The sequence below is a fragment of the Colias philodice genome, chromosome 10, assembly GCF_061535455.1.
Source record: "Colias philodice isolate Cphi_HAF_F1 chromosome 10, ilColPhil1 Martin Lab GWU primary, whole genome shotgun sequence".
Classification (NCBI taxonomy): Eukaryota; Metazoa; Arthropoda; class Insecta; order Lepidoptera; family Pieridae; genus Colias; species Colias philodice.
In genome coordinates, this window is record NC_143095.1 from 6,214,572 (window position 1) to 6,242,563 (window position 27,992).

General features: G+C 34.5%; 3 protein-coding genes and 1 long non-coding RNA gene across 7 annotated transcripts; 3 read left to right on the plus strand and 1 right to left on the minus strand.

The window, feature by feature from the left end:
• The first annotated feature begins 729 nt into the window (after positions 1 to 729).
• On the plus strand, positions 730 to 19,573 carry ash2 (Set1/Ash2 histone methyltransferase complex subunit ash2). 3 transcript variants are annotated; one of them, XM_089700007.1, is made up of 10 exons: positions 730 to 1,045; positions 1,136 to 1,314; positions 1,537 to 1,684; positions 2,261 to 2,457; positions 15,348 to 15,559; positions 15,819 to 15,996; positions 16,873 to 17,029; positions 18,000 to 18,123; positions 18,570 to 18,824; positions 19,283 to 19,573. In XM_089700007.1, the coding sequence occupies exons 1-10, from the start codon at positions 903 to 905 to the stop codon at positions 19,385 to 19,387; spliced, it is 1,698 nt and encodes a 565-aa protein (XP_089556133.1). In that variant the 5' UTR covers positions 730 to 902; the 3' UTR covers positions 19,388 to 19,573. The 3 variants fall into 3 exon arrangements, with proteins under 3 accessions (XP_089556133.1, XP_089556134.1, XP_089556135.1); XM_089700008.1 differs by lacking the exons at positions 730 to 1,045; positions 1,136 to 1,314; positions 1,537 to 1,684; positions 2,261 to 2,457 and adding an exon at positions 8,949 to 9,070; XM_089700009.1 differs by lacking the exons at positions 730 to 1,045; positions 1,136 to 1,314; positions 1,537 to 1,684; positions 2,261 to 2,457 and adding an exon at positions 9,216 to 9,375.
• LOC149485227 (uncharacterized) lies at positions 12,717 to 14,116 on the plus strand. Its single transcript, XR_016316137.1, has 3 exons — positions 12,717 to 12,961; positions 13,088 to 13,149; positions 13,231 to 14,116. It is a non-coding gene; the product is annotated as an uncharacterized LOC149485227 (long non-coding RNA).
• A 1,468-nt stretch (positions 19,574 to 21,041) lies between the features above and the next one.
• Positions 21,042 to 22,911, minus strand: LOC149485228 (putative bolA-like protein K11H12.1). Its single transcript, XM_089699980.1, has 3 exons — positions 22,670 to 22,911; positions 22,375 to 22,586; positions 21,042 to 21,262 (listed from the first exon to the last, which is right to left on the minus strand). The coding sequence occupies exons 1-3, from the start codon at positions 22,689 to 22,691 to the stop codon at positions 21,113 to 21,115; spliced, it is 384 nt and encodes a 127-aa protein (XP_089556106.1). The 5' UTR covers positions 22,692 to 22,911; the 3' UTR covers positions 21,042 to 21,112.
• Positions 22,912 to 23,452: 541 nt separating this feature from the next.
• LOC149485229 (myrosinase 1-like) lies at positions 23,453 to 27,977 on the plus strand. Of its 2 annotated transcripts, none has more exons than XM_089700010.1 (6): positions 23,453 to 23,576; positions 23,873 to 24,003; positions 25,905 to 26,569; positions 26,924 to 27,232; positions 27,357 to 27,595; positions 27,679 to 27,977. In XM_089700010.1, exons 1-6 carry the CDS (start codon positions 23,485 to 23,487, stop codon positions 27,830 to 27,832), a joined length of 1,590 nt encoding a protein of 529 aa, XP_089556136.1. In that variant the 5' UTR covers positions 23,453 to 23,484; the 3' UTR covers positions 27,833 to 27,977. The 2 variants fall into 2 exon arrangements, with proteins under 2 accessions (XP_089556136.1, XP_089556137.1); XM_089700011.1 differs by having other exon boundaries at positions 23,492 to 23,748.
• Positions 27,978 to 27,992: the final 15 nt, after the last annotated feature.

A 27,992-nucleotide genomic window follows, 5' to 3' on the forward strand; every position in this document is an offset into this window, starting at 1 on the left:
AGGCACAAAAACATGCAAAGCATCCCCTCTGCATTACACTCATTGCTAGATCTATTTACTGCTTCTTTAAGAAACACGAGGAATCTTTTTTTTCTTATTATATACGAATGTTTGAATTAGTCTTAGAGCTTAATGATCTAAGTCATAGGGCGTATTCAGAAAGAAAGCTTGAAACTTATAAGCGCTTATCGGCGCTTGTCATGTTCATATATTTTCCTGCGCGGGTTACCAGCGCTGACATGCGCCGATAAGCGCTTATAAGCGCTTACAAGTTTCAAGCTTTCTTTCTGAATACGCCCTTAGAGCATTAAACCAACAATGCTCCAAGGAATTAGTATAGGCACAGACTAATAATAATATACTACGTATGGGCGTATTCAGAAAGAAAGCTTGAAACTTATAAGCGCTTATCGGCGCTTGTCATGTTCATATATTTTCCTGTCAGTGCTGTCAACCCGCGCAGGAAAATATATGAACATGACAAGCGCCGATAAGCGCATAAAAGTTTCAAGCTTTCTTTCCGAATACGCCCTATGTAGTAGTATCACAGACTAATAATAATATACTACGTATACAAGTATAGGTGTATAATAATATGTTTTCAATTTATTGCTCCGAGGTCCATGGTTTTTATCTAAGTTTTTAACCGACTTCATCTGTTTGACAGTTGACACAACTTTGCTTGTCATTTGTCATGTGGTGACGTATGATTATGTCTTTTGAGTTTGAAGTATTTTATCAACCTGACGATTGATCTACCGTATAATAAATAAATATACATTATACGCTTACCGATCACAGTAATTCAGCTGTAATCTTATAGCTATTATTCGTAGAATTTGACATGAAATATTAATTGGTTAATTTAAATCCACTAACCCTCCCGGTTATCCATTACTGTAATGGCTTCTGTAAATGAAGGAGTTCAAATATCTAACGATGCCATGGACAATTCGCATAACTCTCAAACAGAATCTCAAAAAGCGGGGGAAAATCTCGACAAAAACAAACACAAAAATGCTGATACTCAAGGAAATTGTTACTGGTATGTTTTATATTTAGAGTAGAAAAAAAAAGTTATTCAACCTGGCTGTTGTGTTTCTTCTTTTTTAATAACAATGTAACCTCTTTTCAGCGGCAAAGATCGAAACTTGAATATAGTGGAACTTCTTTGTGCTTCTTGCAACAGGTGGTTTCATGAATCCTGTATTGGATATCAACTGGGAAAATTAGTCCCATTTATGTCGAATTATTTGTTTATATGCAAAAATTGCTCACCAACAGGATTGGAAACATTTAAAAAGAACCAAGCTAGTAAGTAAAAGTTACTTCAATTTGTTGATAAAATATTACAATCTCTATCATAACTCTGTAGTCGGCAGGATACTCATGATGTGGTATCATGCTCTAAGACCTATAATAATAATTATTATTCGAATATTTTTCCGTTGACTAGTGGACCTTGATGAATTCTGCTTACAATTACATAAATGAGCCTGTAGCTTTATCATTATTTTATTATGTTTTATTTTATAGCTTTTCCACAAATGTGTCTGACTGCAATTGCAAATTTAAGACAAGAAAGCATTAAAGAGGGAAGCAGTAAGTTTCTGTTTAGTAAGGATAAAGAAATAATACCATACATTGATCAGTACTGGGAAGCTATGACAACTATGCCAAGACGGTAGGTATTTATTTACTGATAAAATAAAATAAAAAGAATATTTCATTCTTCTTTAGAGCTATTACGCACTGTCGACCAGTCGCTGGCGACTCAGTCGCCGGCGACTGTGACTTACTAGAGTTTAAATAGGGGCTTGCGCACTTAGTCGTCAGTCGTCCAGGCGACTCGGCGACTCGCCGCGTTGTGGCGACGCACAGGCGACTGGCGGTCGCCGGCGACCAATAAAAGCACGGCTTCAAATGGGAGCGTTCACACTGCAAGCAACTGTCGTAGCGACTCTTGTATGACCGGATTCTGCATGAATGTACTTATAATACTGTCGCTCGGCTTGGTTTCCTGCCCCTAGTTTCTCTGTTTTGGTCGCCGAGAGACTGAGTCGCCGGCGACTGGTCGACAGTGCGTAATAGCTCTTATTGTCTATGGATTAAAAAAAATCTATATCACATTCCATTTTTAAAATCTGTCTTGCAGTTTTGGGACATGATTTGAAGTTCTTAATTTTTTGTGATTTGGTAATAAAAACTGTTTAATTAGGAGATTTCAAGAATTTAGTTTTTAATGTGAGCTTGTTTTTAGAGTTACGCAATCCTGGTATGCAACAGTGCAGAGGGCACTAATAAAAGACATACAAGTGACATTCACCTATGAAGAGGACGCACACCAAGGCCCCATGTTTGGATTATTTAACTTGCAACTAACAAATATTAAACCCAATTATGAAGCTATGATAAAGCAGGGCCAGTTAAAGGTGACCGACATGGGAATAGCTACGGGTAAGTACTTAGACATAAATTTTTCAAATTATTTTGTTTGTTCAAAGGCAAAAGTTACTATAATTATTAATAAGTCACGATTTTTCTAGTTTTATCAGGATAAAGTTGAGTGTGGAAGTTTAAAATTTGGAATATTTTTGTGTATATTAAAAAGGGAAAACATCAGTAAGGGGGGGCAATTGTGGAGTTTTGTAATTATATTTTAATTTGTAAATTTGTATAATGTGTGGAATGCATGCAATGAGTGCTCTTAATTTATTTTTTTATAAGAGATCAAATAAATGTTTATTTTGTCAGTTTTTCACAAAACTATTCCCGTGGAAAAAGAAAGCAGGTTGTTAGGAAACACTACCCGCTCTTGATTCAACACCTCTAAACAATGTAGTTTAGGGTATTTGATTTAAATATGTAATTAACCCTTTTTTGTTTTGTTTGATGTGATATTTTAAACAAGCAAGACATCTAGGTGGAAAATTGTTGTTGTTTGGCATCTCCGCTTCTTATAAATAAATATAAATATTTCAGTTTTGTTATGAAATCCAGATGGCTGAAACAAATATAATTTAAAATAATTTGGAAAATCCAAAAGTGCACGCCTCGCCTTTAATGTCTTTTATTTTCGATTACCGGTACAGGTCTTCCGTAGTTTCCTGCATAATAAAAAAAAGTTTGGAAAATCCAAAAGTGCACGCCTCATAATTTTTTTTAAATAATTATTTATTAATTATTATTTTTGTTTATTTAATAACAATTAAACCACATCGAATCAGACCCTGAAAAATGAAAGGGTTCTATTCCTGAGCATACTCAAGCGTAAGAGAAAAAAAAAGACTCAATTAGTAAAGTATTTTGGTCGCTATCGTGTTAACAAGAAAAAGGATCCGCACATACAGACACACGGACGTCCAAGACAGAACTTTTTTAAACTGTTTTTTAACTAGTTTAAATAACAAAAATGACATCAAAAATATCATGAACGTTAAAAATAGTGTTTTTTCTTAATATGTGTGTGTATGTATTATCTTACAAGTGCAATGTATGATACATAAAGACATTTTAAGTTTGAAAAATCAGATGTTTTGCGCGAAGTGACAGTAGTACCCACCTCAACGCTTCGCTTATGAGGTGTGCAAAAGACACTTGTATATGTATAGATAATCAACACCTAGACACAGAGCAAACATCTATGTTCATGACACTAATATTTGCCCCGGATTGCAATCAAACCCACAACTTCAGGCTTGGAAGGCAGGGTCACTACCAATTAAGCCAACCGGTCGGTTATGTACTTTTTTTGGCGATCACACCCAGTCACTGCATTGAAATTGTTTAAAAACAACAAGCTTATGCTCAGGCTTATTTTACAAAAAATCAGGAACAGAGACAAGAATATTTTTCTTTGCTACAAAGATGTGTAGTTGAAGTGTAGTTGTATGTAAAATGATAAATTAAAAATAAAATTTGGTTAAATATGGTGATGACAAAAACTTCTAAAGCAATAGTCTACATTTAATTGAAGCTAGGCCCGAGGTTTACTCGCATTGTAGATGCAGTGGATGTTTTGTATTGACATATTTACTGATTTCTTTGTAATAGAACGTGATATTTTAATAACATACTGAAAGGCCGAAAAACCTGTCTTGTGTAAATTTAATATATGTATATTTAATAAAAAAAAAATTAAATAAAAAATTGAACAAATTATTAACTATAGTAGGGATGTAACGATACATGATTTTGCCGATACGATACCGATACCGATATTTGTAGTAATGTATCGGCGATACCGATACCGATACCGATATCGATGGCTTGGTAGAAAAATAAATAGTGAATTATGCATAAAAAGTTACCAACATTTAACAGAGACGACTGTTAATCGTATTCTTTTAAATAAAAATGCCAAATCAAAAAACAACAAAACCATTTATTTTAGTATTATTATTTTACGAAGTCAGTTAAACTTTAAGTAATACACATACAATCAGTACCTAATAAAAGTTTACTAAATTGGTAGAGTTTTTTCAGAAAACAAAGTGCGCACGCGCGGGCGGCCTCCCGCATCGTTCATTGGGCGCGGATTTTTGAATTATTTGATATCAAAAAAATTGGTTGTTTGTAAAGTAGGTTTACGATCGAGATGTTTACGTGATAACATAATGCAGTGGCAGCGCTCGAGATGAAACGGGAGATCAGTCCGTCTCTCTCTCGTTATACCTGCGATCGGAGTCGTGAGGTTTTGGTGTGACACAAGTTTATGAACATGTCACCCGACTAAAACGATTTTAAAAACGTTATCACGTTAAAAATTAAAAAAATTCAAAATTATTTATTTCTTTCCTTTACATAAACAAATTTGTGATTGGAACACTCCTAGTAAGCAAATAAAATGCTTGTGTCAGGAGGTTCCGGCTCTTCCTTAACACTATTACAGAAACAGAAATAAAACAATATGAATGAATACAATGCAAAAAAATAAAAGAAAAGAAAGAATTTAATAAAAAAATATCGGTATCGGTTGATTTATTATCGGCGATACCGATATATCGGCCGATATATCGGTATCGGTATCGGTATCGTTACATCCCTAAACTATAGGTATATTATATTTGTTTAAAAACACAATGAAAAGAGCAATCAATCAAATTAACTGAAATAAGGCCTATATTTCAAAAGGTTATTTATGATGATAGTTGTGTCGCGCGGTATCACCCGCGCCCGTACAAGTACATATTTCTATACCATAGGGCATAGGATATCTTCTGATAGATCCATAAGCTATATTACTGCCAAGGATCATCAAATCTTATCGCGTGATAAAAAACATACATCTATCCAATCTTACAAACTTTGCGTTTATAAAATTATGTACTAGATTTCCGTTCGCGGCTTCCCCCGGCCCCGTTTTCAAAGTAAAACCTGCATAGTTCCCGTTCCAATGTAGCTGTAGCTTATGTCTTATTCTGGGTCTTACTGGGTCTAATTGGTTCAGTAGTATTTGCGTGCAAGAGTTAACAAGCATCCATCTATCCATCTTCACAAACTTTCGCAGTTATAATATTAGTAGGATTATATTTGTAGGATTGAGAGATGGCATACCTGCTACCTAATTTGATCAAATGGCATAAACTAGCTTATGAATATATCATAGGTACGACATTTTGTTGAACTTTCTACAGACTTCGTATGCGACCACAGACATAGATAGACTACGCAAGTACCGCGATCTGTATGAAAACCAAGCGTGTCATATTTTTTGTACTGACCTTGACGCGTTATGACGTCACGAGCGCTTTTTAGTGATGGTAATTTCATTTTACGCTAAATCGATTAGGACGCCACTCGCGCGGCGATTCTAGTATCGTCCTATCCCATCGAAGTAAATCGAAAGAAATCAGATCAAACTAGATCTATGTCTAAGAGGTAATTAAATAAATGAATCGTAATCGATTACTAAATCGATTCAAGACAGAAAAATGATAATTACCATAGACAGAGGAATGATAAAATAAATTTATAAACCTTTTAATATTCTAACAAGTAAACTAATGTGTTTTAGCTTTTTCTTACATATGCCCATTGAGTTACCGTGTACTACGTACTAGAGAGGCCATCGAAAGAAAGTAATGAAACTGTCAATCAATCAATCTTTATGTCCCGTTGCATCAATCCATTTTTCTTTTATGTTCGGGTTACTTGGAAAACTGAAAAAACAAACATAGTCTAAGCAATAAGGAGTTTTCTTAAAAAACTCCCAAGATGACACTTTAACTAATGGCGTCCATGTCATAATATTTATTTTTAGTACCTTTGTATTAAAATACTTAATAGTTCTAGGTCAAGTCGTATTAAATGACAAAAAAAATCTATGCCTTTTTTTCTGAAAAATTGCTCCTTCAAATTATCATTTTTCTGTTCGATTATAAAATCGATTAGAATCGAGAACTGTTGCATCAAATGAACATCACTAACCACAAAATTGGACAGAAAAATGAGAACAGAAAAATGAGAAGACGTTATTCATTGCTTGTTATCATACGACTCGATCTTTACCGTGCCAAGTAAAAGCCGCAATGTATTCCGAATCATTTCGTATGATTTGGTATCCGTGTTTGTCACGATCGTTTTCCACAGATATTCTTTATTTGATTTTAAAATAAATAGTGCATATTCTGATTAGAAAATTACTTACCGGTGGAAGGAAACATCTCTGCTAACTCGGCCACTCACAGCTGTGGAGTTTCTACAGTTTATAACGGCGTAATTCGGCATTTTACTTTATTCAGCTTCACGTCTTTCCTTGGCGAACTGCAAGCGCGGACTGAGTGTAGGCCAGCGTCAAGTAAGTTTCATAATCTTAGTTTGGACACGGGAAGTACATACACTCGCTTAGTCTATCTTGATACATGTCTGTGTATGCGACCCCATGAGACCGCTCATTCAGAGCTAAATTTAACTTTAGCGCCGCCGATAACACTGTCGCACTTATTTCAAAATTTTGCATAAAATGCACTGAACTTAAAAAAATCGAAAAATATTAAGCGAACTAACTTTAATACAACGGAAATTCTATAATTAAAAAATGATATGGATTTTTCATAGAACTTGCCTCTTTACATTAACACAACTACATAATATATTGATTTATATTTTATATTAAACTAGCGGTCCGCCTCGGCTTCGCCCGTGATACTTCGCGTGGTATTTCGCAATAAAAGGTAGCCTATGTTCTTTCTCAGGGTCTAAACTCTAAAGATTGTCTGTGCCAAATTTCATCAAAATCGGTCCAGTAATGCGTGAAAACCATACATACCTACATACAAACCTTTCCTCTTTATAATATTAGTATAGATGTAGATTTAGCAAATAAAAAGAACGAATAAATAAAAAGAGTTGATCGTACTTAGGTAGGTTTGAACAGATTTTAAAAATGATATGCTAAGTATAGGTATGAGCAATAGCTCGTTTTTCCATAAAAAAGTGTGGTCTAAGTTTATATTTTGACACAATATAAATATCTACTAATTATTACCTGCAAAAAAAAGATCAAATCAAGGTATTCAATCATATTATTATCACGAAGCACGAATTCGGAACAAGTATTTCTTACATGAGCAAGTATTTTTTATTTGTCATCATAATAAACATTGCACCATTCTTCTGACAAAAAAGAGATTATATACAAAGATGATTTATATTTTTTATCTTTCTGATTTTCGGTACATTATCGCATACATATAATTAGACATCGGATTATATGCACTAACAAAATGCCAAAATATGCATGCAAATATGCACTAAAAAAGGCCGAAATATGCACTAAAAACGACTGATATGCCTAAAATATGCACAATACAAAATCAAAAAACCTTCATTATTTTTATATATTTAAATTATAGATTGTACAAAAACAGTGAAATTTTCTTGTAAGTAATTAAGTATAGTTTTTTTGCCAATATACAATTAAGCATTTTTACCAAATTTTCGAGTGCAAATTTGTGACGTTTGTCACCCGCAATCCTAGTGTTGCCACCTTAGACCATTTCGAGCTAAACTAAGCCCTTTTTTGGTATTCAACCCGTGTTTTAAGTTTTTAGCCCCAAAAGGGTAATCTAGCCCTATTTTGATTGGTTCAAAATTTACTTAAAATGGAGCCCATTTTGTAATTTTTTGCCATTTTACCATGCTAAAATAGGGTTTGTTTACTCGCTGAGCGTTCTGATTGGCTAAAAAAGGTTAGTCGACCAGTAAAAAATTCCCGCTACTTAACGAAATATGCACGATTGGGGAAAAAGGCTAAAATATGCACTAACGCCGTCATTAGAGAGATTTATGCATTTGCATATGCAAATATGCAAATGCATATAATCCGATGTCTACATATAATATATAGTTCCATAAAACTGACCCTATTTGTATAGAACCTTTCAGTAAGTAGTGGGAATTCGAGAATTTATCCCGGCTCAGCTTTGAATACAAATATTCGCACTTTTAAATTATACAGTGTAACCCTGAATTTATTTCTTCGGTTTGTCAGAAGTATATATTATTTTCATGGACAAATATTTAACCGTATGTCGTCAGTCGTTTCCCTTAAATCTTGCGAAATGAATTATCAGCATTGTGATGGTTTAGGCGTCAGGGCTAATAACGGATATGCCAAGATTCTAGACCAAAACACTAGATACGAATAATATATTTTTTTCTAATTGGATCATCATAACACTAATAAATATTGTCAGTTCATTTGATGACAAAAAGCTATAATTTGACTACCTACAACAGGTTTTGTGTATAGGACATAATATTAACGATATTAGGGCGCTAACGTTGGTCATATGAACGAAGTGGTAGCAAATAATACTTCGTAAGTTACGCGAACATGTCGCATAAAATTCTAGACCAAGTATTGAATAATGACATTGTTCTATATGCACTGCGGTGGTGTTTGTAAACACGGACGATACACACAGGCGCGACACGTATACGCTACGTTGCGAGTGTGGCTCTACTCCCACTTTAAACGCTCACATACGCGGCGTCGCGTCCAACGACGATATCTCCATCGATTCCACCTTATTATTTCCATATTAAACCTTGAACTTTATGGCTGGTGAGTTATATTTTTGTAAAATAAAACCATTAAAATTTTTACACCAAACGTAATAAGATGTACGTACGTGAATGGCCTTGAACGGATGTTTACTTTGCATGCTCGTATTATAATGTAGGTTTTTTTATCACAGTGGCATGGAAAAGCTATTGAAAGTATTCGAGTTCATTTAATTTGCATTATGTATTGTAAATGTGATATGTATCTTTGTGTATGTTTAGGGCAGTTACTAGTTCGTTATCTTATCACTGTTTCGTAGTCGGTCGTCGAATTAATGTGATTACCGTTCCCGTTCGACATGGATAGTAAGTGTTTTATGATTATTTACACGCTTTTAAGTTATATTTATGTGCGATTTAGTTTACAGCTTCAAAACAATATGTTACTGCTAAAACAAACAATTTCGGAGTTTATTATTATGGACGTATTTATAGGGTAATGTTATATTCGTTTACGACGAATACAAACTTAACTTATAGGTCATCCACAATTTGAGTAGAACACTGAAGATAACAATCGTTGCGTAACATGTTTTCTGTAGCGCTGACTTAATTAGCATTTTATTATGTTTATTCAAATAAAGGTAATTGTTAACCAGAAGTCTAGTTGATATTATGTTTTCGTTGAGATATAATATAAATGGAGATTAAACGAGAATTTTATTTGTGACCTACTTTTCCTGTTATCGTAGTTTTATTAATATAGCGTGTGAGTAAATTAAGCTTGACCTTTTTTGATTAAATATTAAATAAATTTTTTTGGTACCATGAATGTTTATTTTATGAAAAAATATTTTCTTCGTTGCATTGTCGACGCTTTATGTTGCATTTATTAGCTTAACTCTGTAAGTGAATGTGATCTAAGATCCGATTAGCTTGACTGATTAATGTTAAATACAAACGAATATCAAAGATCTTTTATATCAATTTTAATCACACACAATATCAAGAATTTAACAGTAATAGATGTACCTAGTTCGTAAAAATCTAGAAAAATACAAAGACAATTTCATGCGACGCGGTGACGTAATACCCACTTTCGCTAATACTCCTGAGGCCTGGGTAGTGGGTACCTAGGACTTATAGTGAAGCAATATTTCATGGTTATGATTTAATTTAAATCAGTGATGTGTATTGATATAGAGCTTCACAAACCAAATAGCAATAAACCAAATATGTGATATACATGCGATTTCCAATGGTAAACGGACGATATATATTTTTAATTTTAGGATTAAAAATTAAAATATTAAAGTAGCTACTTATAATATAATTACCATTAAAAGTTTGTTCTGGTATTTTAACATACAATTCTAGCTCTATAATATTATATTATTTCGCTATTGTAACTCTACATGTTACACGGTTAGGCTTAATCACTCCATTTATATTAAATATTAATTATTAATGATTTTAATTAATGTGACTCTTGCTATTTGTAGAGGCTAGTTAGCGATTTTCGTATTAAATAAAAATCGATCGGATACCATTTTTATGTACTTAAAAATATTGTGGAGCAGCATTCTGCGTCAAAACTTCAATAAAAATTAAATCTATTGGAATTTTCATTTGAAAACAAAACATTAGTATTTTTCAAAATTTCTCTAACGTTAATGTGAATTATTAAAAGTCATATAATCTTGAAACGTACCTACTATTAAAAGCATATTTTTCTTTATAATAATATGTTCTGTTCGCATATTATTAATCATTTTTCTAGTACGCATTGTGTAACAGAATCTGATTGGTCTAAAACTTCTCGTATCGATTTAACTGGTATGATCTGTGTCTTAATATAGCCTATTAAGCTTGGGTTTCCAAGTAACGCGATGACCGCAAATCATAGATAGCAAAACGAAAAAGAAAATGCCAGCGCATTAGCACAGATTAGAGAATAGTTACTTTGGCATTAGTTTCTATAATAAAAGATTTTGTATGAGCCTGATAAACAGGCTAGTTTAAACTAGGATATAGCCATTTGGGAGTGTAATAAGCTTGTAATCTTTTTATAAAACAGTATTATTATTAATGGGTGTTTCAATAAAACTCTGCAGTGTCGACTGTCGAGTCGCGAGTCGCAGCGCATGCGTGCGTAACAAAGGCGAAGCTGTAACACCGTAACTATTAATGTTATCATTTTAAAGTAGAAATTGATGCTAATATCTTTAATACAGGTATGAGGTTTTGGGCGATGCCTTCTGAAATAATTAGAAAGTCCCTAAAGCTAATTTTCCACGAAAAGGATGCTACGTATTTTTTTACTATAGGTACATAGGTATCTAATATTATACCCAATATTACATTTACCTAGACGAATTTAAATTCAAAGAATTATAATCAATACAAATATTATGTTCTTTAAACTAAAGTCTCAATATACGTATATTTTTTTCTCTTATCTAAAGCTCTGGTCTAGTTGATATGAAGAATTTATTTGATTAATAGGTAAACTTTAAACCAGTGCGCAGATGTAAAAGAAACTGGATGGCTTTAAGATATGAAATAAGTCAGAGTTTGCTCGTTTACAAGTTGTACAACGGGTTTACGGCGTATTCACTATTGACGTAAATTATACAGCTATCTGATGCCCTCGACTTCGCATAAGCACAAATACATACAGTAGAACCTCGATAACTTAAACCTCGATAACATAAAAACCTCTGTAACTTCAAAAAATTATATGTTCCCTTCCCATCAGAGCCCAAAACCTCTTTAACTTAAAATACGCAACCTCTATAACTTAAATAAATAATCTCTGTATTGGCCCTCAGTTACTTAAAGAAATGTTTCCACAACCTCTATAACATAAAATTATTTGTCAATGAGTCATTTTGAAAGAGTGTCAAAACAAAAGGTTTCGGTATTTATTGCTTGCACGTGTTTACTATGTATTGTTAACGTATACAATACATTACCTATTGTTTGCTTTATCGAAATTCTTCAAAGCTTTGCGGCGGATAGCTTTATGACAACGACTTACTTGCATCATAAGTTTTTGATAGTTGTCCTGGTAACATCGCTTTACTTACTGTGTGATAAAACTGGCTTAAAATGAGTCCAAAAAGAAAACTAACAACCCTCACCTACGCCGATAAATTAAAAGCTATAGAAGCAGTGAAAAATGGATAGACCCTTGATAACTTAAAACCTCTATAACTTAAAATATTTTGTGTTTCCCTTGGACTTTAACTTATCGAGGTTCTACTGTACAACCAAATTAATCTTCCCTGTGACCTCTGCGGGGCCCTTTTGTAAGAAATATCACTTGGGCCATTTTTTCTACGTACTTATCCTTAACTTTACTTTCCTTAAGGTGATGAATTAATTTTTCTAATATTTACGGCCCTTTTCAAACCTTCGTAATTTTTATATTATTAAAGTTGTCGTGATGAAAATTCTTGACAAGAAAGTTCAATAGTAACACAATACGTCTACCGTTTTAGAAACATGATTCCATGATATTTTCTCGATTTCGATAGAAAAAAAATACAAAGTTCTCATTGTTATTTTTTTTTAATCTCTGGCATCTTCAAAATAACAAACGTAAAGTTACGACTTTTTGGATATTAACTATAAAATATACAACCTATACGTCTACCGTGTTAGAATTTTGAAATATGCGATGGTTTTGAAATAAACAAGAAATACTTGAAATTAGCGCGCGACCAGCCAATATAGCGAGAGCCGCCCTGTACCTTCCTACCCCGATCGCTGCACGAGTCATTCCCGCTACGGCCGTCACACGGGGAACTTGTGTCGCTCGCGCAATCGTAAAAAAGGGTGACAACACGATAAGACAAAATGAGACAAATGGGGACAATAAAGAAAATAAGAAGAAGAAACATAAAGGTTGGAGGAAAAAGAATGCTTACAATTGGAACAAATTAATGAAGTAAGTTGGTTTTATTTTAAATTTGATGATAATTGTATTATAGACGATGTTTGATATGTACCCCTGTTTTAAGTACATAACGAATGTGTAAGATTTTTTCATTTATAGCATAAATAATCTTTTCAGAAATCCGGAATCCAGAAGGAAAATAAACCCACTGATTGTTCACAATGTGAACCCACTCCTTCGTAAGTACCTTTATTCAGTCAAAAATGTATGTTATCAACGCTCTACTGGTTTTATCGCATATCGCATGATTCCATTTTTAGCAAAAAGCAACAAAGTGCAAAGAAATAAAAAATCATGGTGAACTTAGTGGAAGTATGGTGGACGTAATATGGAACAGGAGCTCATTGGAGTAGTATTATATTTAAAAAAAAATACGAAAAAATTTCAAGAATTACATTTCTTAGTAGGTGGTAGATAAGTATGTTGTATAAAGAATTTGATGTTGATATTTATTTCATTTATACTTACTACACCTGTGCGGGAAATTGCTTAGTAATAAAACAGGTTTATATTCATATTTACATAGTAATGTGAGTTTTCATTTCGAAAAATTTTGTGTAAGTATATTAAATTGAGTTCCTGGGTGATCTGGAAACACAATTGGGCCCGGAAGATGGCGCTGCAGTCACTCCTCCTAATGACATGAACCGATTTGGATGAATATTTGTGTGCACATTTCATTGTTGTGGGATGATTGGTTGATTCGCTTTCACATTAGCTAATATTATGTATTTTTGTTGTTAGAAAGTAAACTTAATTTAATGTTTATAATACATTATTATTGGTATAAATAAGCCAGTGTTCGTCTCACATTGCTGTACCTGCCTACCTACCCTACCAGGGCCTAACTTTGTTCTGGCTATTTTATTTTGATTATTTGTAATGAATAATTACAATTATAATAGAGTGCAAAAAATAAATACATGCGTCAATATATTTTGTGTTTTTTTTAAACAATTTTTTTATTTAAAAAAATATCATTCCGACCGTGGCTTTGCCCGCGTGGAATTAGATTATATCGTGAATCCTGTCTTATCCCACAGAAGTGTTCAGTTCGGATAAAAGTATCCTATGTGTAAATCCAGGCAATTAGCTATATTTTATCAAAATTGGTAATGTAGTCTTGACGTGATTAAGTAACAACTAACAAAAAAATATATAAATTAACATCCAAAGTTTCGCATCAGTTTTACTGTATTAGTGATATCTTCCACTCTTGACTTTGACTGAGAAGAATTAGGGTTTATAACTTCTTTCAGAAATATTACCTTTCATTTCTGGGCATGATGTAATATCTACGTCAGCATCAAATTCTATCTAAATCCATTCAGTAGTCCGCGTTATTGAGTACCATTTCATTTTTTCAGAGTAACAATATTTTTTGTTATTTTAAAGATTATTTATAACCTGTATTATTTTGTAATAAAGTAAACATTACGAAATAATAATAATTATTAATAATGTCTAAGTAGTAGTTAAAAAGAAGATTATTTGTTTATAAGCAAGAAAATAAAACCAATAAATCAACAATTAAATATATGTAACTATAACAATATTATAACTGTATGACGACTCCATACATGTTTGTCCCGAGTCGGCCAGCGGCAGCGCGGCGAGTTTGCAAGAATGACATCGCGCACACCCGCGTTCGCGATAGCGAACTATACTCCGCCCACCAAGCAGTGGATTTTTTTTTGTGTATCGTCTTAATACTAAGTGTTCAAAACTATTTGCATATATTTTTAACACATAGGTATATGAAATGTTTTATAATCCTTAGAGTTCTCCATTTTCTTGATGGTGGATAAAACGTATTTTTTTTTTCTGAAATGTTGTTTTTCGAAAACGGACGGACCCAATCAGAGACTGTTTTATAAATTACCCACGTACAATAATGTAGATAATATTTGAATGAATCTATTTGCCTCACACTTACAATGTGTTCTCTTTCTTAAATACGATAGTAACTGCCCGTTTCGCCCAATACATTGAGATAATCTGAAATTCGGAACAAAGATAATCTTGACCTTGGAAAAGGGCGTAGGCTACATTTTGTCCAGAAAACAAAACTTGATGCGGATGAAATGGGGAATGGAAATACGTCATGTTGTCACGCGATAACGTAATTTGCACGCGAGTAATTCTACGTCTAGTATGTTTTATACGATGAAACTGGCCTAGAGCTAAAATTACTTATTACTTAGGTAATAAAACTTATTAGGTACCTAGAAACAATGAGCCTTGTTATTGTTTATTATTAAATTGATATTTTCGTCATGTTTTAGCAAGGTCTAAGCCAAATCTTGTAGCAATTTTTGAAATAAGTGGTAAATTCAAATGTTTTTGAAATAAGTAGTCATAAATATTGCACTTTCAGTACCTCTAACGGGCAATGTAAAGGGCCGACAAGGCAAGCGGCGGCCCGCGGTGGGCGCTGAGACGGGCGCGCCGGTCGGCAAGAAGGGCCGGTCGAGCGATCTTAGCTCGCTCAAGCTACCCTCGCACGGGTACCCTACTGAGCATCCGTTTAACAAGGATGGGTATAGGTACATACTGGCCGAGCCCGACCCGCACGCGCCGTTCAGACAGGTAAATTGTGGTATGATGTAATAGGTGCTATGTTTTGTTTATGTAAGTAATCTTACTGATTTAGACGGCGTCTTCGCTGACTTAATTCGTTTGATCTGTCTATTGACTAGAATTAAAAATCATGGGCGAAACGGAGTTCACCTAGGGCAAGCGAGTAATCAGCAAAAACACCATCACTTTAATGTTTCCTTACATTTTGCTATTGCATTAAACCAAATCATCTGGAATTCCTCCATGGAAAATACGTCCCAAATTTCAGGAGTTTGACGAAAGCAACGAATGGAGTGGCAAGCCGATACCGGGCTGGTTGTACCGTTCGCTATGTCCCGGGGGCGTGTTGCTCGCGTTGCACGATCGAGCGCCGCAACTGAAGATCGCTGAAGACCGGCTAGCTGTCACTGGGGAGAAGGGCTATTGCATGGTGCGGGCGACTCATGGTGAGATTTGTTTGAATTCGTTTATGAACGATACGTTCGTTCGTCGGTCGTTCGTTATTCGATTTAATTTAAGGGATGCGGTCGAATTAATCGAACAGCGTCCTTTTTAATAAATACACTTTCACCCATGATATTATAAGTTGAAAAGTGCAGTATGCAGCACGCGAAATGTATCTTTTTCGCTCATGGTATTTGCCTTACGTGCGTTTTTGTGCCGTTTTTGAAGATAGAATGTTATTGGTAACCTATCTACAACTTTTTACTCATAATATTATCGACCTTGACTATAAATATCGATCGTGAATAATTTATAATAATTATCTTTATGCCCGCGGCTTCGCCCATTTTGACTAGAACCTAATCTATACTAATATTATAAAGAGGAAAGGTTTGTATGTAAGTATGGTTTTCACGTATAAACTACTGGACCGATTTGAAATTTGGCACAGATAATCTTTAGACCCTGAGAAAGAACATAGGCTACCTTTTATTGCGAAATATGTACCACGGGCGAAGCCGGGGCGGACCAGGTAGTAAATTATATACTAAAACTTTCCTCGAGAAAACCTGTATATATTTTGACTGACCGGTTGGCTTGGTTGGTAGTGGCCCTGCCTTCCAAGCCAGAGGTCGTGGGTTCGATTTCCACCCGGGGCAAATATTTGTGTGATGAACATAGATGTTTGCTCTGTGTCTGGGTGTTAATTATCTATATACTTATAACTTATAAGTATTTATTTAAAATTATGTATGTATGTTTATCAGCCATCTGGTTTCCATAACACAAGCGAAAGTTTAGTATGGGATCAGATCGTGCCATGTGTGAAAATTGTCCTGAAATATTTATTATTATTTATTTATTATTTGTATGCACAGGCGTGTCCCGCGGCGCGTGGTACTGGGAGGCGAGCGTGGAGGAGATGCCGGAGGGCGCCGCGAGCCGCGTGGGCTGGGGCCGCCGGTACGCCAACCTGCAGGCGCCGCTCGGCTACGACAAGTTCGGCTACTCGTGGCGCAGCAGGAAGGGCACCAGGTGCGGGTACTGGTGGCGCGGGTAGGGGATAGGGGGAGGCTGGGTGGGTACTCCTCACGCAGACCCGATCCGGCGCCGACGTCCTATTGGGCGTCGTCGTCGCGTTGCGGCTGATTTACGCGGCCGCAACCAGCCTCCCTAACGAGGGGCGCCGGGCGATGGAGCGGGGATTTAGTCCATCGTCCGGTGAGTTGAGGCGGCGTGAGACGTGTTCCGCTCACGCCGCCCCATGAGGTCAGAGCTGGCGGGCTCATAGTTTGTGTTGGCCTGGAGACGGGCAGCTGCTGATGGGGTCACGGACCAATTCTACCTATACCCGTGGCCCCGTCGTTGATGCGGCTTGCCGGAACACAGTGGGGTTTTGGTCGGTAGGAATCCGACATAACCCACGGCCCTTTCCCCGAAGGCCGTGGGTATCTATGCATGATTTCCCCACTAAAAAAAAAAAGGCTGGGTGGGTATAGATGGGTAGGATCACAATATACAGATACAACCAGTAGGGAAAATTATGATAATTGACAGATATACCAGAAAGAAGAAATACCCTTACGATTCTTGTAAACACTCTTGCTTGTGTGCGTGAGCCATTTCGTACGTGTTGTATGAAGTTTACCTACTGGTTGTATCTACATAATATTGTGATACTTGCGTATAAACAATCAAAATTGTATTGACGGAGCGGCAACGTCGCTCCGGCAATGCATGCCATGCGTCGCGCAAGACTATATCAACTAGACTGACTCTTAATATGCTATTAGGAAGAAAATTTAGCCATTTTGTAGCGTGGTTGACGATTGCATGAAGCAGCGCGGACATAATAAATATCGCGATTAGAAGGTTGCATGCAGGCAAATTTTCAAAAATCCTTTACGTCTATCAAAATACTGTTATACGTAAATATGTATATTATGTCAGTTTCGCTTCTGTAAGTCTGTTTTCTTATTATATGCTTATTCGATTGATTTCACAGGTTCCACGAATCTCGCGGTAAGCACTACAGTCCGGGATACGGTGAGGGAGACACGTTGGGTTTCCTCATCATTTTGCCAGATAGCCCCACTACCAAGTACACACCAAACACTTATAAGGATCGCGTAAGTACTTATAAAAGCTATACAAAATTACTGAACATAAAGTACTCTTATTCAAGTAGAAAGACAATTTAACTCATAGAGAACATTTCATTATTTTAGGAAAGACACTGGAATCGAACTGACTAAAATCTGTTTAAATTACAACCTGTATGAAATCTCTACTAAACTTTATAAATATGTAGAGCACTTTTTTTTCAGTTGGCATTACATATTTCCCCCCTATAGTAGTTTAAGAAAGATTTTATATTCAGAAAATTATTATAAAAGAATCAAACAGTTTGAATAACTTCTTGTATATTAATAAATGTTATTTAATTATTTTCAACTTAAAAAAAAAAGATCACATACAAATTTTGACCAGTTCTAGCTATTTGTAAGCACTTTAGTTAGTTCCTTATTAAAAATAATTAAATGAATGATTTCTCAAATAAATATTAAACTTGCAGCCGCTCGTTAAATTCAAGAGCCACCTATACTACGAGGACAAGGACAACATCCAGGAATCTCTCAACAATCTGAAACCGCTATCAGGAAGTAAAATATACTTTTTCAAGAACGGCGAGTGTCAAGGCGAAGCGTTCACTGATGTGTTTCAAGGATGCTACTATCCATCCGTTTCGTTGCACAAGAATTGCACAGTCAGCGTAAATTTTGGACCCAATTTTAAATTCACACCGAACACCAAACATGCTTTTAGGCCGGTGAGTATGAGTTAAGATTTATTTATTTATTACTTTATTGCTCTTAAAAATTACAAATTGTGACTTAATCTAGGATACATTGTAACAAACGGCGGCCTTATCGCTAAATAGCGATTTCTTCCAGACAACCGGTAATTTAGATGTGAAAGCATGTGAAGGGGTGTAGAAGTTATGAGATCAATTTAATAAAATCATAGGAATGAATTTAGATGAATGCCAAGTCTGTAAAACGTAAAAAAAGTTATTAACTTCTTCTACAACTTTTAATAATTAATTTTTGGTTACACAAACCATGAAAACAAAATTATTCTTAATAATATATGCAGATCAATACAATAGTTAGAAGACACAAACCTAACAAACCAGAGCATGATTTTCAAATTCCCTGTATTTTTTTATTAAGATATATCTTGTATTACATACAATTCGAATAATTAACAAACAAATATACCTTTTAGATGTCGGAGAAGGCGGAAGAGGCTATATGCGAGCAGACAATGGCTGACTTATTGTACTTGACCGAGAACGATGGGAAGCTGCGATTGGATAGTTTTAATCTCTGATATAACTAACACCGTTGAACGGTGTATAAGACTTTGTGCAGTGAAATTTGCGCATGTGAATGTAAGAAATAAGGGCATGATCTTAGTATAGTGATGGAATTGACACAAATTGAATATAATATGTACAATGGTAATAAAAGATTTTTCTTCCAATCATAAATCAAGAATAAACTTCTGTGTACCTTATTGGTATATTTATTAGTCCATGTTGGTACTTATAAAACATATTTTAAGCATTGAGATAATATTACTACGTACGGAGGAGACACCACGAACAAAATCTGTGCGCCATTTTTTGCTCTAACTAAGTTTTAAAAATTATTATCTAGTTAGGTACTTACCGATGAAAAGTTATGTTAGTCACTTTTCCGTATTATTTGTGCAATATCGTAACACACACGAAGGCATATTTGATGCGTTTCACTTTAAAACAAATAAAAAATGAGCGTGCAGTTAAGTCATATGGCTTATGTTGAGCGGAACATAAGTGATGTAGGCGGTGTCGTCTCCATATGTATATCTCAATGATTTTAAGAGTGATAAGAAATAGGGAATGTATAAATTATAAATAGGCTTTAATAATCTTTACAGTACCTAACAAATAATTGCATTGGTCTCACATTAGAATGACATGCTTATTATGCATTGGAAGGTGAGAGGTACATAGCACCTCTAGTTGATATAATATTGGCATAATATCATTGAATATAAAACGGGAGTTAAATAATTATTAAATTCATTTATCAAGTCTAATAAAGCTTCATTGTACAGTCATTTTTTGGTATTATTTTGAGTAGATACTTACTACTACTTTGATATATGTATTCTAAAATACATATATGAATGTGAATAGCTTTTCTACTAGAATAGATAGCTATTTGAATAAATCGTTTAAAACTTAATATCTATACTAATACTAGCGGTCCGCCCCGGCTTCGCCTGTGGTACATGTTTACGTTTTTTCTACATAAGAACCATCCTCGTACTTCAAGAAATATAATAAAAAAAGAATTATCGAAATCGGTTCAGCCGTTCTCGAGTTATGCGCTTACCAACACATTTTGTGATTCATTTTTATATATAAGAAGATTATAAAGCTGAAGAGTTTGTTTGTTTGAACGCGCTAATCTCAGGAACTACTAGTATTGTATAAAGATGGAGCAGTATTGATATTTGTATGTACATATTATTTCATTATGTTATGTACTTTTCAAAATGTAATATTAAAAATATTTGTTGGTCAATGTGAGCGAGTTTCCGTTTTGGAAAGTATACAAACGCGATTTATTGTCTTTTCATAACAATTAAATGGAATCTTGCTATGAACACAATATGTATAATAAGAATATTTCATTATAAAACTATGATAAACATTATGTAAACTATGTAAAGAATAAAGACACTGAATGAATGAATGAGATCATGAATCTTGAATATTAGTAGTAAGGGTTTTTATTTTATCAAAGAACAAAATTTTCCGTTTTTCGTGGCGACCGCTGCAGTAGCCTCTGCTGTTCATCTGTTTTCAATCTTGTGTACTGTGAAATATTTATGAAGATTGTGTCAAAAGTATTGTATAATTTAGATACAAGAAATGTAAACAGATCAAAATCTTTTTAAGATTAAAAGAAATCACAAAGGTGAATAAAAACAATTTGAAAGATTTAAAAAGTTTTATTTATTTATAGTTTAATAATTATAGTTCCTACATTGTCTATCTTATGTTCATTTACCAAATCCGCCTCTACAATTGGGGCTACTTTCCACTATCTTGTCACTCTTATCCCATTGCTCTGGAGTCTTTGCTATAATTGATAAAGCATGGACTCCGCTCTGCAATTCTTCTCGTAAAATATCATTAACTAGTCTATGTCTCTGAAATGAAAGAATAATATTATAATTATAGTATTTACTTCAATAAAAAAGTTGTCATTAACTTTTAATTGCATGCTATTAGTTCAGACTGCCTTCTTGGTATGATGGTTAAGAACATAGAACTGTGGGTTTTGATTACCAGTGGGGACAAAGAAAAGTAAATTGCCAGGACACAGAAGGCTGATACTAACAAAATACTTGTTCATACAAAAGGGTCAGTGAAACAATTGCATAATGTATCATACTACCCAGATTTGCAATCAATAGAAAAATATAATATTGAAGTAACTAGAAATAAATAATGGATGAGTTTAATGTTTTTCACATAGAAGTATAATCATATTGAAATAAATATGTTTCAGTTTACTACATTACCTTATACAGTGTAAACTCTATATAACGACACTCCATTTAACGTCAAACTCCGTATAACGTCAAGATTTCTCGACTTTGGTTGGTTTATATTGTTGTCTATACAATAATACACTCCATATAGCATCACGCTCACTCTAATTAACGACCACAATAAGACATTACCACTAGGAACTAGGACTAGGTTGTACTGACTAAGTTGCCGAAATCAATGAAAATGTAGTTGTGTACATTCTTTTTTACTGACATACCGAAGATTCTCAGAAATGCAGTCGTAGAAAAATAAAGAAAAAATTCTGCATGCCGAAGAAGAAGGACGATCTGCCAAAAAATTGAAGAAACCTCAATATGAAGACATGTTGACACATGTTTCGTAGGCAATGTCAAAATAATATTCCTGTCTCGGGACCAATCATGCAATTTTCCCTTTCTCTCTATTTAACGACCACTCTCTATAACGTCGAAAAATGCACGGTCCCTTAAGTGACGTTATATAGAGTTTACACTGTACTTATAAATACTAACAAAATAATGATTCTTCTAAAAGGTTCTTTTGGGTGTCTTTGTTAGAGCCAGCAGTTAAATTTTTAGTAAGAAGGCAAGTAGCTGATTTCATATGGAGTTACAAGGGCTGTTTATTTTGCAAATAAATAAGGAGCAGTTTCAATTAGTAATAGTTAGTTTTGAATATTTACATAATAGAAAACAAAAACAGCTAAATATAAATGATGCTGTCTTACCTTTATAAGTGGCAGACCATCAAATTTGTCGGATACAACAACCACTTTGAAATGTGTTTCCGAGTTTTTAGGTACATTGTGCATATAAGATTCATTGATTACTTCTAGATGCTTTGTTTGTAAAGCTGTTTCTAATTTAGTCTTGATTGTATTTGCTACCACCCCACTCATAGAGGTCATTGTTCTTGTTACTAGGAAACTAATTAATCTACCTGTGTAAAAATAAAAGCGTTTAATAATATTAAAAATAAATAATATGAAGTCTTCAAAAAATATAAATAAGAGATAACCTTACCATGTGAAAAGCTAAGCGACATAAATATGCCGTGTATTACCCCGAATCCTTAACAATAAAACATATGACACAGCGACAACGCCGCTATAGCAATGTATTTTATCAATAGGTGCGTATTATTTGATTGAAAATTGGTGCCAAATTATTTTGAATATCCTATTTTGTTACATTCAGTTACATTCAAATAAAAATTACGACAAAAATCAAAACAATAAATTCAAAACTTAGTGTCAAAGTCAAAATAATGTCAATTGTCATACCCGATAGAGATAGATGAATTTTAATTTTATAGATGGCAACGCAGTACTGCCATAAATTAAAATATTGAATTGAATTTTATAGATGGATTTGGATGCAAGTCTTTTTGATAATTTAAAAACATGATAACACTTACCATAATATTTTATATTATAAATATTAATATTAAATAGTAACAATATTAAATAGTAACTGCAGCCTTGAGTATAGGAATTACTGCACTTGTGACATGGGTATTTTCGAGCACTTCATACAATTATTACTTAGATTTTACCTTACTTTCGACTTTGGCGAAGGTTTTGGGCCAAAAAAGAAATAACAACCAAAAGATAAGGTTTTCTCACTGTCCAATTCCCATATTGTGGCGCCTTAAAATAAATGAATTTATTTCTATAGACGAAGATAAGCACGAACGTCTCACAGGCAACAATAATTATAATACATTCAACGAAATTCGAATATTAATGTTTTGGTCTCCACTGCTACCCTAGTAATCGTCAGATGCTTTTTATAAGAACTTTGGTGGTTAGGAATATATTTATTATGATACTATCAAGATGCTGATGCTTGGACACCCGATGTTTGAAGTTTGGGATAACCGAAGGTATAATCCTTACATGATAAGATATTTTGCTCCAATTTATCTAAAGTAAACAATATTCTTTAATACTATTATTTAATATCAGTGAAGATATTTGTATATCGAGGGCTTTCGCTCTTTGAGATAATAAGTTAATATAAATGTTTCAACATCTCATATTCAAGAACAATTTACTCCTACATTGGAGACGAATAGAAATGGGAATATTCTTAAAATATTAGTAAGTTTTATTAATAAATTATTTTAAAAAGGGAAGTTTCCGTTACATTTGCTTATTATTTGCTAGAATTTTAAAATACAATAAAATTTACGTGATGGTAAAATGTGTTTATTATTTTTTATAGTCTTCTAACGGTCTTTATAGCGCTGCCACAGTGCTATGCTATCCGCCATGAAGTCAGAAAGTTCCCCGAAGGATTCCTGTTTGGAGCTTCTACAGCTGCCTATCAAGTAGAAGGTGCTTGGAATGAAGATGGTATGATATTTTGTTTTAAATGTGACAACAAAAAAGGTCCTTCCTCTCTTTCTTCTCTCTTCTATTTTAACCCTTAATTTGGCAAAGAATAAAATGTAACAAAATCAATTTTATTTTTATAAAAATTTATTGTATACATTTATAGGTGTTACAAAAAAATAGTGAAAAAAATATAGGAACTTCAGATTTCCTGAAAAACAGTGTATGTCACAGCATACATTGCCAAGTGCCGATATTCATTGTTGATACCGTTTTAGAGACATCAAATCGGCTATGGGATCGTATCTGTACCGCAAACTCCAGTAATCGGTGTACGATGGCATACTAACAACACCCATTATAATATGAATTGCTAAAAAATATCGCAATTCATCTTCGGTCAAGCCAAGAGAGCGCCCAATTTTGAATACTGCGTATGAGTTTGTTTGCTCTACGATGTCTACTAAAACGTCCGGGGAAAAGAATTTATAGAAATAACCGAGTGAAGTTTCGTTTAATATGTCGGTGTGATCTGAGTCTTCTTCTACAGTTGCCTTGTGTCGAAAAACCGTTTTTTTCCACTGATAGTTCAGAGTGAACTTGGTGATTCGTCTAGGTCGTCTAACAGCAGAAACAGTGGGCCGTTGCGATCTGGTATTTCTGGGACGCGACTTGGAAGAAGCCCTTATGCGAGCTGCAACTAAGCCTAAGTTATGGAGCCACTTGCTGTTGATTCAGGCGGTGCGGGGGGTTCAGGAAGTGCAGAGGTTGCTGGGAGTGACGGAATGTCACTCAGGATTGGAACTTTTTTACAATTTGGTTCTAGGGACGGGCTTGAATACACGCTTCGAAAAATTGGTGTGAGTCGAACATTCTGGTCGGGGGGGGTCTTCATCATCATCTAAAAAATTGAGCCTTTCCATTGAGCTATCTATAGAAGGTGCAGAAGAAGATGTCGCGGAAAGCGGGGTGCGCACACGTAATTTATCGTCAGAACTTTCGCTACCGTCAGAGGGTGCATGCTCAGCAGGCACAAGCGCTAAAATTCTACCACCACGAGTTAGAAATTTTTGCTGCCGACAAAGAAAATAAAGCGTGCTATAAAACCAATTAAATAAAAAAGCATCCTCAAATTGGCAATGTATGCCGTGACATACAAACAAAATGGCGGGTGTTTCGTTACAAACTTGGCAGTGTATGTCACGTCATACATCATGTTAGTGATCAAAATAGAACCATTCAATGTAATAGAAACATCACAATTATTATCACACTTATTCCATTACACAATAAAGCATACATTTTAGTCATTACACCTGTCCTAAACTAAGTAATATTCATAATAATAGAATAAATACCTTGGACAACGCAGTTGACGTCCGCCGGGTAGCCATTTTTTTCAAGTTATGTCAAAATAAATGTTGCTACATGTGTGTTTATTTTTCCACCCAATAACAGTTAGTGTTGCAACATAAGAATGTTAATTTTCCACACGGAAGATGTAATTATTTTAACAATTTTTTTTTTTCAAGTTCATGTATGACGGTACATACAGTGCCAAATTAAGGGTTAAAGATTTAATCAAACATATCTACAGACAGCGGGCAACAACTTTGTTGTAGTGATGATATTATAAAGAGAAGCTTAAACTTGTACATTTCCTTTGATTTTGTAGTAGAAGCCGAAAAGTCTAGACAATGTCGTGGATACAATTATAAATAGTAACAGAGGAATAATGATGTAAAAGGGATTAAAACATGCGCGGTTGCTCCTAAAAATATGGTTTCCCAAGCTTCTAACTGCTTACTTAACTTCACCGGACATGACCAGTTTAAATAATTATTACCTAAATAACTACATATTTTATAAATATTGTGAAGCGAAATAAAAAAAAACTTGGTTATGAGCTAATTTTGTTTTAGGAAGAACGCAAAGCATTTGGGATTATTTGAGCCATCAAACCCCCTGTAGTATTAAAAATTGCGATACCGGAGATATAGCAGATAACTCTTACTATCTTTACAAAAGAGATGTTGAAATGATAAGAGAATTGGGTCTCGACTTCTATAGATTCTCTCTTTCGTGGACAAGGATTCTTCCAACTGGTTTTCCAGATGTTATTAATGAAGCTGGCGTACAGTATTACAACAACCTAATAGATGAATTGTTGAAATATAACATAGAACCCATGGTTACCATTTATCATTGGGATTTGCCACAAAAACTTCAAGAACTCGGCGGTTGGGCGAATCCAAACATCGTGGATTGGTATGCCGATTTCGCGAAAATAGCTTTTGGTCTCTTTGGCGATAGAGTAAAATATTGGGTGACTATTAATGAGCCTTATCAAATCTGTCATGAGGGATACGGTTCCGATGCTTTAGCACCATTGTTAAATATTCACGGTGTTGCAGAATATTTGTGTGCGAAAAATCTTTTGTTAGCTCATGCTAAAGCATATCATATCTATGACGATGAATTTAGGTCTGCTCTTGATGGAAAGATTTTAATTTCTATTAGTGCTCGATGGAATGAACCGGATGGAGAAGAACATATACAAGCAGCTCACGATGCAAACGCATTCAATGTAAGATATTTATAGTACCATATTATATTATGTAAATCTATAAGTACTATACTAATATTATAAAGCTGAAGAGTTTGTTTGTTTGAACGCGCTTATCTCGGGAACTACTGGTCCGATTTAAAAAAATATTTCCGTGATACATAGCCCATTTATCGAGGAAGGTTATAGGCTATATATCATAAGCGCTAAGACCAACGTGACCAGAGCACTGCGGGTTTAACCGCGGAGCACAGCTAGTCATTTGATATCTGTGAGGGTGATCAAAGTAGTCAGTATTATGCTGAATAGGTGTATCTAAATTATTAGATGTTTTTTATTAATCAGTTAACATATATATTATGGTTATAATTTCAGTGGATGCAATATGCTCACCCAATATTTTCGAAAACTGGTGATTTTCCAAATACAATGAAGGAAAGAGTATCGGCTAAGAGCGCTGAGCAAGGCTTTCTAAGATCAAGACTGCCCGAATTCACTCCGGAAGAAATTGCATACGTGAAGGGAACATCCGACTTCTTTGGACTAAACCACTATAGTTGTGCATATGTATATAGAAACTCCTCAGTAAATGGGTTTTATAAAGTACCGTCTTTGCATGATGACACAGAAGTTTTGTCGTATCAATTAGATGAGTGGAAAATTAGCGAAACAAGCACGACTAAGGTATGAAAATGAAAAACAAAAAAGGATTGTAAAATTGTTATTTTGCAACTGAAGCTTGAGGAATGCATTTACTCCTGTCTCAATTATATGCAGATCTGTATTGATAATAGTTTTTCGTTTTTAGGCGGCGCCATGGGGATTTTATAATCTGTTAACTTCAATAAAAGAGCATTACGATAATATTCCAGTATTAATAACTGAGAACGGAATGGGTGGTGGTAGTGGCTTAGTCGATGATGACCGTGTCAAGTACTATCGGCTTTATTTATCGGCGTTGCTTGATGCGGTAGATAATGGTTCTGATATCAAAGGATATACCGCCTGGAGTCTTATGGATAACTTTGAATGGTTACAAGGATACAGGTAACTGATTAAAGTCAAATATATTATCGATTCTAATTTCAGTTTTCTTTAATTATCTATTTTTCATATATTTTTATTTACAGCATTCGTTTTGGGTTATATGAAGTAGATTATAACAGTCCCAACCGCACTCGCACACCAAGGAAATCAGCTTATGTTTACAAAGAGTTACTGCGCACACGACAGCTTGATACTCATTATGAGCCGGATACTACTATTCCCTTATCTGTGAATTGAAAATTATATAGTACTTCCAACATCAATCATAATTATATTAACATCATGAGCCTTAATTTTTCATTTCTCCTCTTAATATGCTGGAACCTTAGATCATTAAGGCTGGAACACGTCTTTATCAACCTATGAAGTATTTTAGTGCTGATATCACGATAAAAAG

What these genes read in the sequence shown, in the direction of transcription:
- LOC149485228 (XM_089699980.1), bottom strand. Translation starts at nt 22,691, where the DNA reads ATGTCGCTTAGCTTTTCACATG. An exon ending in GTCGCTTAGCTTTTCACATG is followed by an intron (nt 22,587 to 22,669) that starts GTAAGGTTATCT and finishes ATTTTTACACAG; the next exon opens with GTAGATTAATTAGTTTCCTA. An exon ending in ATGGTCTGCCACTTATAAAG is followed by an intron (nt 21,263 to 22,374) that starts GTAAGACAGCAT and finishes CTTTCATTTCAG; the next exon opens with AGACATAGACTAGTTAATGA.
- ash2 (XM_089700007.1), top strand. Translation starts at nt 903, where the DNA reads ATGGCTTCTGTAAATGAAGGAGTTCAAATATCTAACGATGCCATGGAC. An exon ending in ACTCAAGGAAATTGTTACTG is followed by an intron (nt 1,046 to 1,135) that starts GTATGTTTTATA and finishes ACCTCTTTTCAG; the next exon opens with CGGCAAAGATCGAAACTTGA. An exon ending in CATGGTGCGGGCGACTCATG is followed by an intron (nt 15,997 to 16,872) that starts GTGAGATTTGTT and finishes TTGTATGCACAG; the next exon opens with GCGTGTCCCGCGGCGCGTGG.
- LOC149485229 (XM_089700010.1), top strand. Translation starts at nt 23,485, where the DNA reads ATGCTGATGCTTGGACACCCGATGTTTGAAGTTTGGGATAACCGAAGG. An exon ending in TTTGCTCCAATTTATCTAAA is followed by an intron (nt 23,577 to 23,872) that starts GTAAACAATATT and finishes TATTTTTTATAG; the next exon opens with TCTTCTAACGGTCTTTATAG. An exon ending in GAATGGTTACAAGGATACAG is followed by an intron (nt 27,596 to 27,678) that starts GTAACTGATTAA and finishes TTTTATTTACAG; the next exon opens with CATTCGTTTTGGGTTATATG.